Source organism: Amaranthus tricolor, chromosome 4 (genome assembly GCF_026212465.1).
Source record: "Amaranthus tricolor cultivar Red isolate AtriRed21 chromosome 4, ASM2621246v1, whole genome shotgun sequence".
Lineage (NCBI taxonomy): Eukaryota > Viridiplantae > Streptophyta > Magnoliopsida > Caryophyllales > Amaranthaceae > Amaranthus > Amaranthus tricolor.
Genome location: NC_080050.1, coordinates 2,290,916 through 2,307,567, shown reverse-complemented (window position 1 = coordinate 2,307,567; position 16,652 = coordinate 2,290,916). Strand labels below are relative to the sequence as shown.

Here is a 16,652-nt window from a genome sequence, read left to right as displayed (position 1 = left end):
GAGAAAAAACTCTCAAGATGCCCATGCCTAGGTGTTAGTGTGTTACCATGCCAATTAGGCAATCACCAAACAAGCCTCATCAAGACAAGTCTCCTCCAGTGGAGCAGCAGTAGCAGCCAAGTACGAATTCTAAAAACATACACAAAAAAAATAAATTAGTATTTGTTCGAAAGATTTTGAACATCTTCCACATATCTAATTGTACAGATCCTAAAAAAATTAGAAATCTCATTATTTAATTATGTAATTTATTTAGTGTTTAAAAATAAAAATTCAGTGAAAAAGATCATAATTTTTAAATTTATATAGCACTTTCAAAATTTATTTCAATTTTTACTTCTGGGTTATTACTTATTAGTTCTTCACCTTCTAACCCATTTCACTTTTTTCAAGACTTTTCCTATTCACTTTGTTTTATTAACCACTAATTATCCAACAATTTAATTAAATAAATAAACCCCATTTAAGTACTCCCCAACTATTGTCTTTGTCCTGTATTTATTTCTTTACTCCCCATTTCCTTCCATTTTTTTATTCCATGCTTTTCTTCTTCCTTCACTTCTATAAACAACATCACAAGAGAGAGAAAACAAAAATCTGAAATCTGTGAATTCCCCAAGAATTGTTTTTGGGTTTTAATTGAATTTTCCCAGGTCAGTTTTTGCAAATCCCTACCTATTCATCATCTTTTACCAATAAAAATTGCTTTTTTGTTTGTTTCCCTTTTATTCTTTTTTATAATTTTTCCATTTTTACTTGTTCAAAGTTTCAAACTCTATCTACTTTATTTGTTCACATTCTTCTTTTTTTTGCTAGTTATGCTTTGATCTTGTAATTATACTGTCTATTTTGAGGATTCATGCTCAAAGTTTTATTCTTTATTTGATTTGTTTGAATTGTGTTAAAAAAAGACTTGAAATTGGGATCTGTGTTTTTGGGTTTATGTGATTAGCTGAAATTTTGTTGTCTTATTGTTTGTTTCTTTATTTGGTGTTTAGGAGAAATTAACAGAAGTTTTTCAGCTGGTTGATTTGGTTAGTTTTGATAAAAAAAATGGGCCCTATTTTATTGGGGATTTCATATTTGATCCAATTGGGTTAATTTTAGTTCATGGGTTTGAATGAATTACAATTTGGAAATGGGTAGTATAAGTGAAGAAGAAGAACAATTTTTTGATTCAAAGGAATATATTACCCCTGTATCTGATTCAGGATCAGATTATGTGGAGAATTCTGATTCAGAATCAAAGATTGGTGAGGATATGGGTAGAAATTTTGGGTATGAAATTTGGATCCGAAGTCCTGGAACAATTGGGGAACGCCGCCAAAAGCTATTTAAATTGATGGGTTTAGCTCCAACATTAGGGAATGAGGAAGAAGGGGAGGATAGTGAAAGTTCTAAAAGGTTTGAGGAAGAGGTGTTTGATAGTGCTAGGATTATGGATACTAGTGGGACCGTTCTGAGGTCGAGTTTTAGGGGTTTGCATTCGTCGAGTCAGTCTTCGGTGTCGTGTTGCTCAAATGATACCCAAGATTACTTGGATTTGGCATTGGATGAGAATTTGATCCGGAGGATCAAGAATTTGGATGATGGATCGGAGTTCATTGTGGATGAACTTGGGCAAGATGGGTTGTTTAGTAGACTTAGAGAAGTTGGCTCTAATCGGTCGCTTAGTGGGGAGGAATTCGAGAGGCTTTTAGGGGTGTCACAATTGGTTCAGAGAGCGATGAGACGAGATGTTGGATTGGCACCGAGTAGTAGTGTAGAAGGGAAAAGGAAATCGAAAAGAGGATGGTTGAGGAGATTAGGCGTAGTGGCGTGTGTTGCCGGTGAGCAATCGGGGATAAATCGGGTAGAAAGTGGCCTTGGTTTTTCGCCATGTTTAAGACGTAAAGCTCACAGTGTTAGGGTTCGGACTTATAGGAAGCGATCCAAGGAATTTTCGGCTCTTTATATGGGGCAAGATATTGTTGGACATGAGGGTGCTATCCTTACGATGAAGTTTAGTCCCGATGGACAACTTTTGGCAAGTGCCGGTGAAGATGGCATTGTCCGTGTATGGCAAGTGGTCGAGTCTGAAAAGTCGGAAATAGTTCATATGCACGACGTTGATGCTTCACATGTATATTTTACGACTAATCAACTCGGAGAGTTGGTGCCGCTCAGTGTAGACAAAGAGAAAAAGGGAAGATTGAAGAGCTTGAGGAAATCATCGGAATCTGCTTGTGTCATTTTCCCACAAAAAGTTTTTCAACTAGACGAGAAGCCGATTCATGAATTCCATGGTCATCGCGATGAAGTGTTGGATCTTTCGTGGTCAATTAACAAGGTCGGTTGCATTCGAGTGGGATTTTTTTTCGGGTTTTTACTCTCTATGTTAGTCCATAAATCTAATACTTTCACTTGTTGTGCAGTTTCTTCTATCATCCTCTGTTGACAAAACTGTTAGATTATGGAGAGTGGGATCTCAGGAATGCTTGAAAGTCTTTTCACACAGCGATTTTGGTACTTTCTAGTTCTCTTGTATGTCTGTTAGCAATGCTTGGTTGTTTAGGATTCAGAATGAACTAATTTTGTATGTTCTGCTTTCTTCAAACCAGTTACATGCATTCAATTTAATCCGGTCGATGAAAATTACTTCGTTAGTGGCTCCGTTGATGGTAAAGTTCGTGTTTGGAGCGTATCATCGTGTGGAGTTGTCGATTGGACCGACCTAAAAGAAATTGTTACGGCTATTTGTTATCAGCCTAATGGAAAGGTATGCACCGTTCGACAAGAATTATTTATAGAATAATTTGAATCATTGCTTTGTTAAATAGTGGCGAATTCATCTCTATATGTGTGCTAAACCGAACCAACTCGATTGTCATTCTTGTGTAATATATATCGTCACAAAAACATAATATTAATACAATTTTATTCAATGATCGGGGCCACAACCTTGGCAAGCCCATACCTAGATTCCAGACTACTCTCGGTGAGAGGACTTAAAAACAAGGAGAACGTATGCTCATAATATTAATAATTGCATTAGTTGGGTTATTCAACCCATGTATGGAGAACGTCTCACGATGAGATCGTTTTACACAAGAATTTGTGAAATGCTTACGGGTTTTGTGATTTTTCGGTGCAGGGTGCAATTGTTGGCTCTATATCCGGTGATTGTTACTTTTTTGATATATCCGGTAAAGTGTTATGTATATTATCAATTCAAATTTGATGTGGATAATGTCCTTGAATGAACTTTCTTTAAAACCCTGGATTAGTAGTCATATTGTGGTAATAATGACTTTTGGTGGCCTTTGTTTGAAGCAATTAAGTCTTTTTCATTTTAAAATTGAGGACTTCATTTGACCAAGTCACTTTTGGTGTTGAATTAGTAAAAGTCAACTAGATATCTAGCCTAAGGATGTAGTTCATCCAAATATCTGCAATGGAAAACATGCAACTTGTTTACCCACCAAGTTATCATGATGCAATGATTTCGTAAATTCGTAAAATTCTTAAATGAAACGGCCTTACGGTGAGATTATGTTTGTTGGATTGACCTGTGTATATTTAGTCTATTAAAGTGATCACTTACGATTTTAAAGTGATTAATTTAAAAAACAGGCTAATTATATGGGCTCGTCTCGTGTTGAGACGGACTCATACAAGACGAGTTGGTGCATATATTTATAGAGTTACATGCGTTGGGTTTCAGAGTTCAAAACATAGGCACTTTTTTTTTTGCAATAGATAGATCTTATAAGACTTCTGTTATTAGAATTAAGACTTTGACGGTGTTCTATTTCTTCCAAAAAGTTGACCGAAACCAAGTGAATAAATTGGTCTTGCTTTAAGCAGTTTCATATAACTTGAAATTTACGGTTCAAGATAAAATTCCCGTATCAACTCTACAAAATTATGTATAGAATATCATTCTCATTTTGTTTAAGACTCCAAATGCTTTGAACATTTCAGATAATCGGCTGAAAATGACAAATCAACTCTCGTTACATGGTAAGAAGAAGGCGCCCTCAAAACGAATAACCGGATTTCAGGTGGTTAAATTGTCTATCAAAATTAATTTAATTATCGTGCTCGTTTTACTGTTTAACCCGTGCGTGATCTCCGTTATCTTTTCTAAAATGTTAACATTAATTTATTTATCGATTAATTCAGTTTTCCCCCGGTGATTCAACCAAGCTCATGGTAACTACGGCTGATTCCCAAGTCCGAATTGTTAAAGGAGTTGATGTAATATGTAAATATAAAGGTTTGTATTATTCCTGTCATCGATATTTCTTTGTATCGTTCTTTGAAAGTTGATTATTTGTATCCTAAATTTCAATCATGTTATTCGCTACCAGGTCTCCGAAACGCAGGAAGTCAGATATCTGCGTCATTTACATCCGATGGAACTCACATTGTCTCGGCAAGTGAGGACTCGTTTGTTTATATATGGGACTGTACTAACTCAGACCGAGCCGTTTCCTCCCACTTCCGAAGTAAACGCTCATGTGAGAGGTTTTTCTCGAACAACGCTTGTGTTGCTGTTCCATGGCAAGGAACAACGAGCGCAACCATTTTACCTTCTCTCTCGAAATCATCAGCAAATCATTCGGGAATAATGGTTAGATATACAGCCGAGAGCGGACTTGAACACCAACCGTCCAACGATAGTTCACACCTCCGGACATCATTATTCTCGGCTGAGACGATTTCTTTGGGATTATCAGACCCGTTCTCTAGAGGGGTTGCAACATGGCCCGAGGAGAACCTAACGAGCTCAAATTCTTTGATTGTTTCGTCAACAACATGCAAATCAGACTACAAGTTTTTGAAAATAACGTGCCAGAATATGGCGGGTTCTCCTAACTCGTGGGGTTTAGTCATTGTAACCGCTGGTTGGGACGGTCGAATCAGGGTATTCCAAAACCATGGTTTACCGGTTCGCTTGTAAATTCTCGAGGAGCTATGTCAAATGTCAATGTAAAGCCCCTTAATGGCGGAGTTTATAAATTTGAGGTTTTATTGTATAAATGTAAAGTTTTTTTTTTTGGCCACACGAAATATATATTTTAAAAAAAAAGATACTTTTTTAGATTTTTTTTTTCCAAGAAAAAAAAATGGTCTAGAGTATATAGTGCAAGAGTTACTACTAGCCATGAAAAATGAGGGTATTTTTTGGGCAGATTTTGTGGAAGGGGGAGGTTAGCTTCCATACTTGTGAATGGTGAGGATCAAATGTAGAATCATGGGATTTGACTCATTGTAGTTGACTATGTTCTTTTTGTGTGGAGTATGTCACAATTATTTTGACCAAAATCCACTCATGTTAATTGTTATGGTACTTTTTTTTTATTATTATTTCTTGATTCTTGATGTTTTCTTATACCTAAGGGATTTTATTGCTCATTTTTTGAGTTAATTATCATAAGTATTTAGTTTTAGAAAAAAATCAACGTGAATAATATTTTTTTATTAATTTCTATATAATAATATTAATTTTTTATTATGAATTATACCAATTAAATAAGTTTTGTCGAGAATAATGTTAATTTTTGTTTATAGTTGATCTAAAAAAAACAAAGGTAAATTAATGGTTAAACAAAAGTTAGGATTGAATTTGATATTATTCATGATTAATTAAAAATTAGTATTATTGTAGGAAAATTAACAAAATTTTGTATTATGTACAATAATTTTTCCTTAATTTTAAATATAATTTTAATCTAATTTCTACAAAGTTCTTTTTCGTCTATTTTTCTAACTAAAGTACATAAATTTAGAATCGATGGTCAGAATTTAAATCAGGGGACCGAATATTATGTTTTGATTGAGAAAATTCTATAATTTAAGATGGAAATTTATTAAATTATGACAAAATGTTTAATTTAACTTTTTGTGATGATTTGAACCTCAAATCTAAAGTTTTATTATTATTATTATTATTATTATTATTATTATTATTACTTTATTTTTGAACTTTTCTTGATTTTGTGATATATACTTCTCACAAATTAGTAAAAACGTAAATTTCATATTTATTATTTTGACAAATAATCTCTACTAATTTTGTCATATATTATAAATTAGTTAGAGGATCCAGTTAAACATTATAAATCGTTAATTTACACACCATTGATTAAATTGTAACATACAAATAAGTTTTTAAAATAGCATGTCTTAAATGTATAAACATCAACCAAAACTTTTATTTTTTTTTTCTACTTTGTTTAATAAATCATGCATTAATGCTTCATACTTATATTATATAAGTCATTACATTGTAAACCATGCTCATATATTGGAAGATTTTAAATCTTTCGTTTAAACAATTAATATTAATAAAATAAAGTTGATAACCATTAGAAAGCAATTAGCCCACCAACTCAATAAAAAATAAATAAATTGTTAGCCACCAATAATAATTGAGTAATGAATACGTAATTGTTTGGCACTCTAATTCAATTAAATAGTAATAACGCCCAAATTAATGATAAGTATTGAGGAGACGATCCGGCTTGTTTTGAATTGGAAAATAAGCATCACTTTTTAGTATTATTCTTTAAGAAAAATTTTGAATTTAATATTCATATAGTATTTTCAGTCTCTTAATTTACGCTGTAATTCAAAAAATAAATGATGAGAATATGATCTAACATTATGGAGTATACAAAATTTTCAAACGAGATGGTCTCACAGCGAGTTCATTTTTATTGTGCTGGCAGAATGTACATTTATTGCCTTAAAGCGATAACTTATAACCTTAATTAATCACTTTATAATTTAATGTGAATTGGTCTCATAGTTAAACAGTCTCATATCAAAGTTGTTGTATCGAGTATTATTAGGCGTAGTGGTGAGTGGTGAATTATTCAATGGACGGAGTTGGCATTTCAATAATTTGGGATTTATTGATTCAATTTATCATGTCTTTTTGCTAAACACAAGTACGTTCTCAGTACTACTACCATTTTTCGTCCACAACAAAATTATAGGATAGGCTACATCCCATCAATTTAAGATGCATGTATAATTACATACTATAGGAAAAATTGTTTAAATTATTTGCGTTTTGAAATCAAAAATTTAAATTAAGGGGTTAAATATAGATATATTTACAGATTAATTATAATAAAAATACTAATACGTTACTAAAATAGTTATATAAAATAAGTTATAATTTTAATATTTTTGAATGGAAATTTTCTATTTTTAAGATAAAAGTGCATTAAATCATAAATAAATACTCTATTAAATTTATATATATAGCTTATAATTGTAATGTTTTTTAAAAGGAAATTTTCTACAATTTAAGAAAAAAGTCTGTTAAATCATAATAAAAATATTAAATATATATTAATATATATAGCTACAAAAATTTGAACCACAAACATATGGCTTGTTCATTATCATTTTTTGGTTTCTGTTTTTACTTTTTTAAAACTAAAAACCTTAAATATGAAACCAGATTAAGTGATTTTTACTTTTTTGTTAGTTTTCAAAATCATTGTTTCTAATAAATTTGATTAATTTTTATTTAAATTGGACATGTATATCATATGACTTTTAGGACTTTTAGAATTCTATGTGGTAACACTGACTTTTCGGCTTTTTCACATGGTAGAAAATCTTTTTTTCATCTATGTGGTGAAGTTAACCTTCTAATTTTTCCACGTGGTAAACAAAAAGGAAGATTTTTTTTTTTGTTAAATTTAGCTCTATTTTTACCCAGTGTAATGACATTTTTTCAAAAAAACAAACGTCGTGATCACTCTGATTGACCACATATTTTGAAATCTTGTTGAAATAAGTACTTAATTTAACCAAAAATTAATGTTTTATCTACCACATAGAAAAGTTGAAAGTTTTAGATCACCACGCAAATATAAAAAACCATTTGTGAACAAGCAAAAAAACTCAATATTATTACGTGAAATTTCCCAAATTTTTTTATCATTGAACTTTACTTAGATTTTTTAATATATATATATATATATATATATAATCAACTCTTATATCACATTTAATAGATTAATAACAAATTAATATGTTAGCTGGATTAAAAATACTGCATGCCACACATTTAGACCAACGGGATTGGGCCTCCCCCGACCCCAATATAGACTCGTCATTGGTTTAGAACCCTCAAATGGACTTTTATTTATATATTTTTTTGATGTATGTTTATATTAAGTTTATCCTTATTGAAAATTTTTAATATTATATTATTAAAGTAATTTTTTTCAATCATTTTTAAATTAAAATATAAATTAATTGTTAAAAATATAAGATTGTGAATTTAATTTATCTTAGAAATTCATATGATTTATGTTAAAGGATTTGCGCAAAGGACTCACGACTTTAGGCCACAAAATGGTACAATTCTAAGTTTACTAATTAAAATGATTATTACATCGATATTTGGTATGCATAATTATACATTGTACGAATTTTTATACTAATTTAATATGATTTGGTTAAATTTGTCACAATGTATAATCAAAATTAAGCCATAAGATATGAATGAAAACTCCATAAAAAGTGGAGTAGTCAATTTTGGGAAATTATAAATTTTGAAATGTAGTTGTTATCTTTTTAAATTTGTCAAGACTTTTGATTAATTATCTTTAATCCTATTATGTCTTTATTTAGATCAAGTATAGTGGATGGAATGTTGACAACAAAATTATTGTAATGGTATTCCAAATTTGCAAATTTGTGTCAATTACTCAATTATATATTGAAATAAAAGGTAGGTAGAATGTGACAAATTCACAATTAATTTTAGCCACAAGTCTTAGATGACTCGCCCCACAATTCTTAATTCTAAAAGCTATTCTCTCATATTCTAATTAAATATTTATTTATTTTTTGATTATTTATTGTTTTTAAAAGTAATTTATTCTTAATCTATATGTTAAAATATAGTTAGGTGAAATTTTTTTTGATTTATTTTAATTTTTTATCACACAAATTACTGATTCTCAAAACACGCGGATTTCATATCACTCTAAGTAACCTTTCAACTTCCATTTACACTTTCTTACTCTCTTTCCTAACATAACTTCCAATCTCAAACTTGATCTTTGAAACTACTTCCCTTTCAAACTTCCATTAACGGTTTCTTACGGTTTCATTATCATGTTCAAGGTTTCTCAAACTCGTTCCTTTCATCCTCTGATTTTAGTCTTCAACAGTTGCGCTTTCATCAAAGGTATGTATTCATTCTTCTCTCAAAGGTGGAATTACAGTATTCTGATTTTATAGTTCCATTAAATCTTTCATTTTCATTTTTTTGGGGTTAATTGTGTTATGTATTAGTTGGAATTACTATCTTCTATTTTTTTATATTAAGCTTCATCAATGGTGGAAAACAATAATGTGAAGAAGATAATAATGTCTACTATTTGGGGGAACGTAATAAAAGCAATTGTGGTTCTTCTGTTTTTTTTAGTAACTAAATTTCATAAATGGTGGAAAATAGTGATGTTGAAAAAGACAATAATGACCTACTTTTTGAGAAAGGTAATAAAAGCAATTATGGTTATAAGTTCATAAGGGATATAACCAAAACAATTGGAGTTATATATTACCTCATTTTAATGTTAGATTATAAACATAGTATAATTTGGGGTTATAATGACATATATTTGGGGTTATAATGACATATATTTGGAGTTATAACTTAATAGATTTAGAGTTATAACATAATATATTTGTGGTTATAACATAATATATTTGGAGTTATAACTTAATATATTTGGAGTTATAACTTAATATAATTGGGGTTATAACATAATATATTTGTGCTCCTTGCTTTGTAAATCACCAAATGAACACCATGAAGATAAGGTTTCGACAATCAGAGAAGTCGCTCGGAAACTTGATATGAGTAGAAGGCGTTCATGCACTTTCCTATTGTGATATTTCTCCCACAAAGGTGCTTGGGATGATAAATGAAATTCACAATGAGATACAATCTACACAACAAAATCTCTTTCAATATTATCTCATGAAAGGAATAACAAGAATAAGAGTATTCGTAAGAGAGAAATCATAAATTATATGAAATTGCGATGGAATGTCTCTTGGCATGCAACCTCTATTTATAGAGCTATGCATCAAACAATACCTCATTTTGAAACAAAAGTGTTTCACCAAACAAAGCTTTTTCACCAAGCAAAGCTTATGAAACAAACTAATGTTTCACCAAGCAAAGCTTACGAAACAAAGTAATGTTTCACCAAGCAAAGCTTATGAAACAAAGTAATGTTTCACCAAACAAAACTTATGAATCAAAGTAATGATTCATCAAATTCTTTGAGGCATTTAATTTGGACTTAAAATATATTTATTTAGTCCCACTACTATAGTAAGTATGTAGTATATACAAATCTAGGTCTATATACTCTAAATGTTCAACATTCTCCACCATGATGAAGCTTAATTAAAAAAAATACAATCGAATTCAAGCATTAAATCTTCCATTGTCGTATAAATAACTAATTTCTTCATTTTTAAGGGATAAGTTAACGTAGGGATGAGGCAGTTAATAATTAAAATTTCACATTCCTAAGAAACCAACGGTTTATTTATTTATTTTATTTTTTATTTTTTTAATAAGAAAGCAACAGTTTTTTTAAAAAAATAAAAGAATTTAAAAGGGAGATGTGGGCTGGACTCTTGAGGGCCGTCTTTTGTAAAGGCGGCTCTCAAGATAAGACCTATTTTTATTAATATAATTTTTTATAATTTTTAAGTACGCTTATTAAAGATATTAATGATTAAATTAACACATAACACATCGTTAAGTGTGCAAGAACAAATAAAACATTTAATCACAATAAAGGAATTATAAATTAAAATTGTTCTTGATCTATTCATATTATAACAATTTCAATAATATGTTTAATTTAAACAAAACAAAGCATTGACGAAGAAATTGTTTGAGAAAATATTTTTCATGATTTTCCTTTATGACATATGAGTAGATATTTTATAATGGACCAAAACAACTAGTACTTAGTGTCGGCCAAAACTACTAAATATAAATGTATAAATATGAATTCTAACACCCTCTCAAACTAAAATATAAATATCACAAATGTTCAACTACTGACTAAAAAGTACATGACTTATCCAAACACAACATTTTTTGTTAAGTCTTTATACTTTCCTAATTTACTATTTATTTCTTGTTTAACATCAATGCCTTATATAATAAATCAACCTAGCATGATATACTCAACATAACTTGATTAACAAATAACGTGCATAAAAGCACACAAAAGAGTAGTATTGCATGTACGCCCCTCCTTGGCTACGCACAAGCACACAAATAGCATGGTAACTCTAGTTACCTTTCACGAATTGATGTCCTAACACATAGAGCTTGTTTAGCAAATTGTTGTTAGCTAAAGTTGTTGGCTGAATTTGTTGATTGGTTTGACTAGCTAAATGTGTTGGCTGAATTGATGTGTTAGCTGAATTTGTTAGCTAGATGTTGTTTAGCAAATTATACACCAGCTGTTATAGAGATGTCTGATAAAAATTAACTATTGACTATTTATTTGAGAAAAAGTAAGCTAAAAGTCAAAATCCAATGAAAAAAGCTACAAAGAGTAGCTATTTGGTTTTGTCTTTAAAGTCATTTACCAAGTATTTTTATTGACAGTTTGACCAGTCAAAATATCAAAGCCAAAAGCCAATTAAAAAACTAACAAAAAAGTCAATTACCAAATATCCCATAATCACATAACAGCGCATAAGAACATGAGTTAAAAAACTTTCAATACTTTCCTTTTATGTACAATTAACCTAATGAGTTATCCTATGAATTAAGTTTTTAAAAGTCAATAAAAATCAGAGCATCACAATCTAGTTGCCAATTTGCCATATTAAACGTATATACATAGACTTGTAAGCAACCAAGCTACATACATGCGTAACCTAAGACACACTAGCTAGTAACTAATTATCAGAATTAAGAAAATTTTTTTTTTATGAATATTCTTGTTGAGATTTTTTTTTTCTGATTGAACAAACAAACTTAGATTTCCAATATTTACAACAATATCTAAACCTTCAAATTCACGTGTAAATTATCGGTTATAAATTTATATTCGGACTTTATCTATTATTAATTTACAATATAAAATCAACTCAATGTATATTATCAATCTTAAAGTTTAATATTTTAAATTGGAGGCTAGCACTTCTAATTTGTTCCATTCAATTTTTCTTTTTGCTTTTTATTGTGTTTTTTAGCAAATATAACAATAATTTAAATGGGAGAAATAAAATTTTAAATAACATATTGAATTATAGTTTAGTATGTACATACCTTTCATACATCTTATGTATTTATGTCCAAATTACAAAAGATGAAAGTATATATAATTATTAAATAACAAAAAACGTCCCAAGAATTGAAAAAACGTGGAAGGTTGGGAAGGGCAGATATTAGGGACGAAAGTTGGTTGAGTTTAAATTTTAAACTATGATACATCTTCATTCATATACATTTAATATAATAAAAACAAACTCTTGTATTTTAACTCAAATAGACTTTTATAGGTATAGTATTTTTCTTTTGTTTTGTTGGTTACGTTGCTATGGGAATATTAAATAGACGGATTGATGCAGTATGTCCTCCCTCATATTCATAACCACTTAAAATTTTCATATCCAATCCATCACTTATAACGTAAAATTTTCACACCCATGTCTGCCCCACCTGGGTATTCAAACTCATCCCCACTACTATGTCCAACTGAATATATCCATCATGGGTATAAACACCTTATTCTGGCCGCTTCAAATTCATTACAAGTACGCGTGATATACTTTATTAATCCTTACGGATTTAATTATACATCTAATTTTTTTAAAACAATGTAGTAAATAAAATTAATATCCTTATATTTTTATAATAGTTTTTAATAAAATACAAAATTGATTTAAATTAGTATTCTAATTTGTAGATTTAGGATAGGCAACTATAGGGCGAAATGAATGAGTATTGGGTGGAGCGGATGGGTATGAAATTAGAAGGTTGAATAAATTAAAAAAAATTTCATATAAAAATACTTCAACTTAATTTATATATCCATAAAAACTTATATTTAAAATTTTTCTCGCATTATATGAAATATTCTATTTGTAACCTTTAAATCTTTAATATAAAACCGAGGGGTATTAAATAAAGTATTATGTAATTGTCCCACCAATATAATTACATGAGCCAAACCCTACTATTTAGGAAAGATTAATTATTATTATTATAATAAACCACAATTAACAAGGTTGTGTTCCTTCGTTTGCTCTCTTGAGCATGAAAGTCATCCTCTTTCTCTCCTTAATCTTTCTCTTATTAAGTCAAATTAAAAGTTTAAATTTTACTAAGATAGAAAAATTAGAGTAAGAGAAATAAAAAAGAAAGGAGGAAGTAAAAATAGAAATAAAAATGGGAAGAGCTCCTTGTTGTTCTAAAGTTGGCTTGCATAGAGGTCCATGGACTGCTAGGGAAGATGATTTGCTAATCAAATACATTGACGTTCATGGTGAAGGCCAATGGAGATCTATGCCTAAAAAGGCTGGTAAGAAATTATTTCTCTGTCTTTTTGAGTTTGTTGTTAAGGAGTTTGACATAAATATTACTCTCTATGTCCCTCTTAGAATGCATATGCATGATGCAAGTATTGGGATGAAATTTAGTAAAAATAAAAATTAAGCTGGAGGATAAGACAAAAAAGTGGATGATAGAAATTAATGGCTAAGATGGAGAGAGATAGTGACTTTGTGAATGAAATAAAAAGAAATAGAATGAAACTACTGCCAAATAGAAAAATGATGTAAAATAACTAAAACAAACTAAAATAGAAAGTGAGTTGATACCATTTTGCTAGAAAAAGTTAGATAAAAAATTTAAATTAAAAATATAAGAAATGTGATGATGAGAATTTGAATAAATGAAATGAATTTACAAATAGGATATGTAGAAAATTTATTTAGACGAACAAAAATGATAAATATAGTTAACTTAGGAGACATATAGTGAGTTCATATTTAATTTAACAATACTAAAAAAAGACATTCTAGCATTTATACAAGAAATGGTGCAATTAATTTCGAGTAAAGAATGATTAATTAAGTTTCATATATACTTTTAAACTTAATTTTGCTTGATTGAATATTAATGCTATAAGTCCATATCAAAGGTTCCTTGTAATTCTTACTTTTATTATTAAACATAAAATTGTTAAATTAGCTAGATAAAACTGAGCTATATATGCTAGGATGAGTAATTAACTTGATGTTGTATATTACATTTACCCATAATTATTGCTAATCAATAAAATAAATATAGACCTATTATTAGATTGATTTGATTGAAAGATAGTTGGTGCCTCCTCGTTTTTTTGGATTTGTCCTATAACTCCCTCTCCCTCACCAAATCTATCCCATAAGAATTTGGTGAGAAAATCAAGATATATAACAAAAAAAATACGTTTATAAATAAAAATGGGGCAAATTTAATAAAATCAAAAACAAAATAATGGGTCAAATTTTATAAGACGAAATCAAGTAATTTTATTTTTCTCCTCAACAAAAATTTTCCATTAATGAAATGATTCAATTAATCAATTTTCAAAGTCAGATGTGCTGCTTTGAGTTATCGGATTGATTAAAATCAGGCTTTATAGACACATTGATTTTTACATAATTGTGAATTTATATTGAAGTTAGGTCTTGTTTGATTGCAAGATCAGGTCTGTGTTGAACACATCTATGTAAATTGCATAATTTATTTTGATCATCTTTTAAATCGTAATGTAAAAATGATAGTGATTAATGAGCTAACTAGTAATTGTAAATACATAATGTAGGACTTCTAAGGTGTGGAAAGAGTTGTAGATTGAGATGGATGAACTACTTAAGGCCAGATATCAAGAGAGGAAATATTACTCCGGATGAAGACGACCTAATTATTAGGTTACACGCCTTATTAGGCAATAGATGGTCTATAATTGCTGGAAGATTGCCCGGTAGAACTGATAATGAAATCAAAAATTATTGGAATACCCATTTAAGTAAAAGACTTCTTAGCCAAGGAACCGACCCGAATACCCATAAGAAACTATCCGAATCCGAGTTGAAAAACCTAGCCAAGAGTTACAACAAAAGATGCACTAAGAGTTCTCCATGTACTAAAAGAAGAAAACTTGATGAACAAGGTACCCATTTTAACAAAGATGATGGTGGGCAAGTAGGGGAAAAAACCAAGATCCATTCACCCAAACCCATTAGGGTTAGACCCGTTTGTTCATTGACAAGACATAATAGTAATAAAAGCTTAGAAAGTAACAATAATTTGAGTAATAATACAAGTATATCATCTTCAAGTCAATCCCAAACCCGAACCGAAACCCAGACCCAAACCCTAATCCAAACGCATATGTTAAACATGCCTTGGGTACCATCATATAGTACAAGCATGGAGAATGATGTGTTTGATGATTATCATCATAGTATGATGATGACAATTGGATCATCATCATCATGTGGTGATAGTAAAGTCAACGTTGACTTTATGCAACATCATAATGAAGAAGTGGCTGCACCAGATCATAGTACTACTAATCAGCAATTTGAGAAGCTTTATGAGGAATATCTACAATTAATCAAGGCAGATCATGAAAATCATTATCATGATGATAATGATAATGATGATGGTGATGGTGATGGTGATGGTGTAGGTGAAGCTCAACTAGATTCATTTGCTGAATCTTTTTTCATTTGATAACAGTTGAAAATAAAACTCCTCTTTACCCATAGCTTAGAGTAAGTTGTTTTTTTTAAGTAAGTTTATCGGAAGAAAAAGACAAATATCAAAGAGAGAAGAAATGTACGGATGAAAATATAATAAGTGGTGTGAATTATTTTCATACAAAAAAAATGTAACAAACTAGTAAAAAACTCGGAGGCAAATAGTTGACGACATAATAAGAGTATTTTTATGTTTCTGATATAAAGTTAAATGACTTAATAAGTAAAGTTACGAGCTAGAATGCTTGCACGTTTGAGCAGACAAGAGCCTTCAGCTACTAACTTCTTCACATGTAGATTTTGTTTTGGAACATAACTTGTTTGTTCCCCTTGTCCAACACCACACACTTATACACCACATTACATTATTAAATTGAGTTATGAGTCACCACATCCAACATTGAATTGACTCTATTCAGCATATATACATCCACTTAGACAATTAGATCAACTACAATGTACAACTTAAGTTGTTGACAATAGAGAAGAGAAGCAAATACAGACAGGTAGAAGTATGATGATCCAATAATGAAAAGTAATTCCAAATCGCCATTTCAGTGAAAACCTTTCAGAAATAATAGGAAGTTGTTTGACTGATTGGTTTGGTTCACATGAAATACCGGCAGAAATAAGAGTATTTTCGATGGTTTGTCCCTCATCAATAAATTAAAAATGGTGTACACACTTTATAGGTCATTGGAGCCCTTCCTCCTATGGCCGTATAGTTTTGGAATGGTATCTCCTTAGCTTATGAAATGTGAGCACTTTGTGTTTTCCCAATTATATGCTGACATTCACAATAAGTCCAAAAAATAATTTAACATGATATCAGA

The 16,652-nt window shown here is 30.0% G+C and overlaps 2 protein-coding genes across 3 annotated transcripts; both read left to right on the top strand.

Annotated features, from left to right (window-relative positions):
• The first annotated feature begins 475 nt into the window (after window positions 1-475).
• On the top strand, window positions 476-5,380 carry LOC130809647 (2-deoxy-glucose resistant protein 2-like). The gene is made up of 8 exons (XM_057675395.1): window positions 476-653; window positions 999-2,329; window positions 2,415-2,505; window positions 2,601-2,758; window positions 3,134-3,185; window positions 3,964-4,043; window positions 4,165-4,258; window positions 4,353-5,380. Exons 2-8 carry the CDS (start codon window positions 1,121-1,123, stop codon window positions 4,943-4,945), a joined length of 2,277 nt encoding a protein of 758 aa, XP_057531378.1. The 5' UTR covers window positions 476-653; window positions 999-1,120; the 3' UTR covers window positions 4,946-5,380.
• Window positions 5,381-8,809: 3,429 nt separating this feature from the next.
• LOC130809646 (myb-related protein 330-like) lies at window positions 8,810-16,521 on the top strand. Of its 2 annotated transcripts, none has more exons than XM_057675391.1 (2): window positions 8,810-13,589; window positions 14,880-16,521. In XM_057675391.1, the coding sequence occupies exons 1-2, from the start codon at window positions 13,457-13,459 to the stop codon at window positions 15,791-15,793; spliced, it is 1,047 nt and encodes a 348-aa protein (XP_057531374.1). In that variant the 5' UTR covers window positions 8,810-13,456; the 3' UTR covers window positions 15,794-16,521. The 2 variants fall into 2 exon arrangements, with proteins under 2 accessions (XP_057531374.1, XP_057531375.1); XM_057675392.1 differs by having other exon boundaries at window positions 8,810-9,205; window positions 14,880-16,520.
• Window positions 16,522-16,652: the final 131 nt, after the last annotated feature.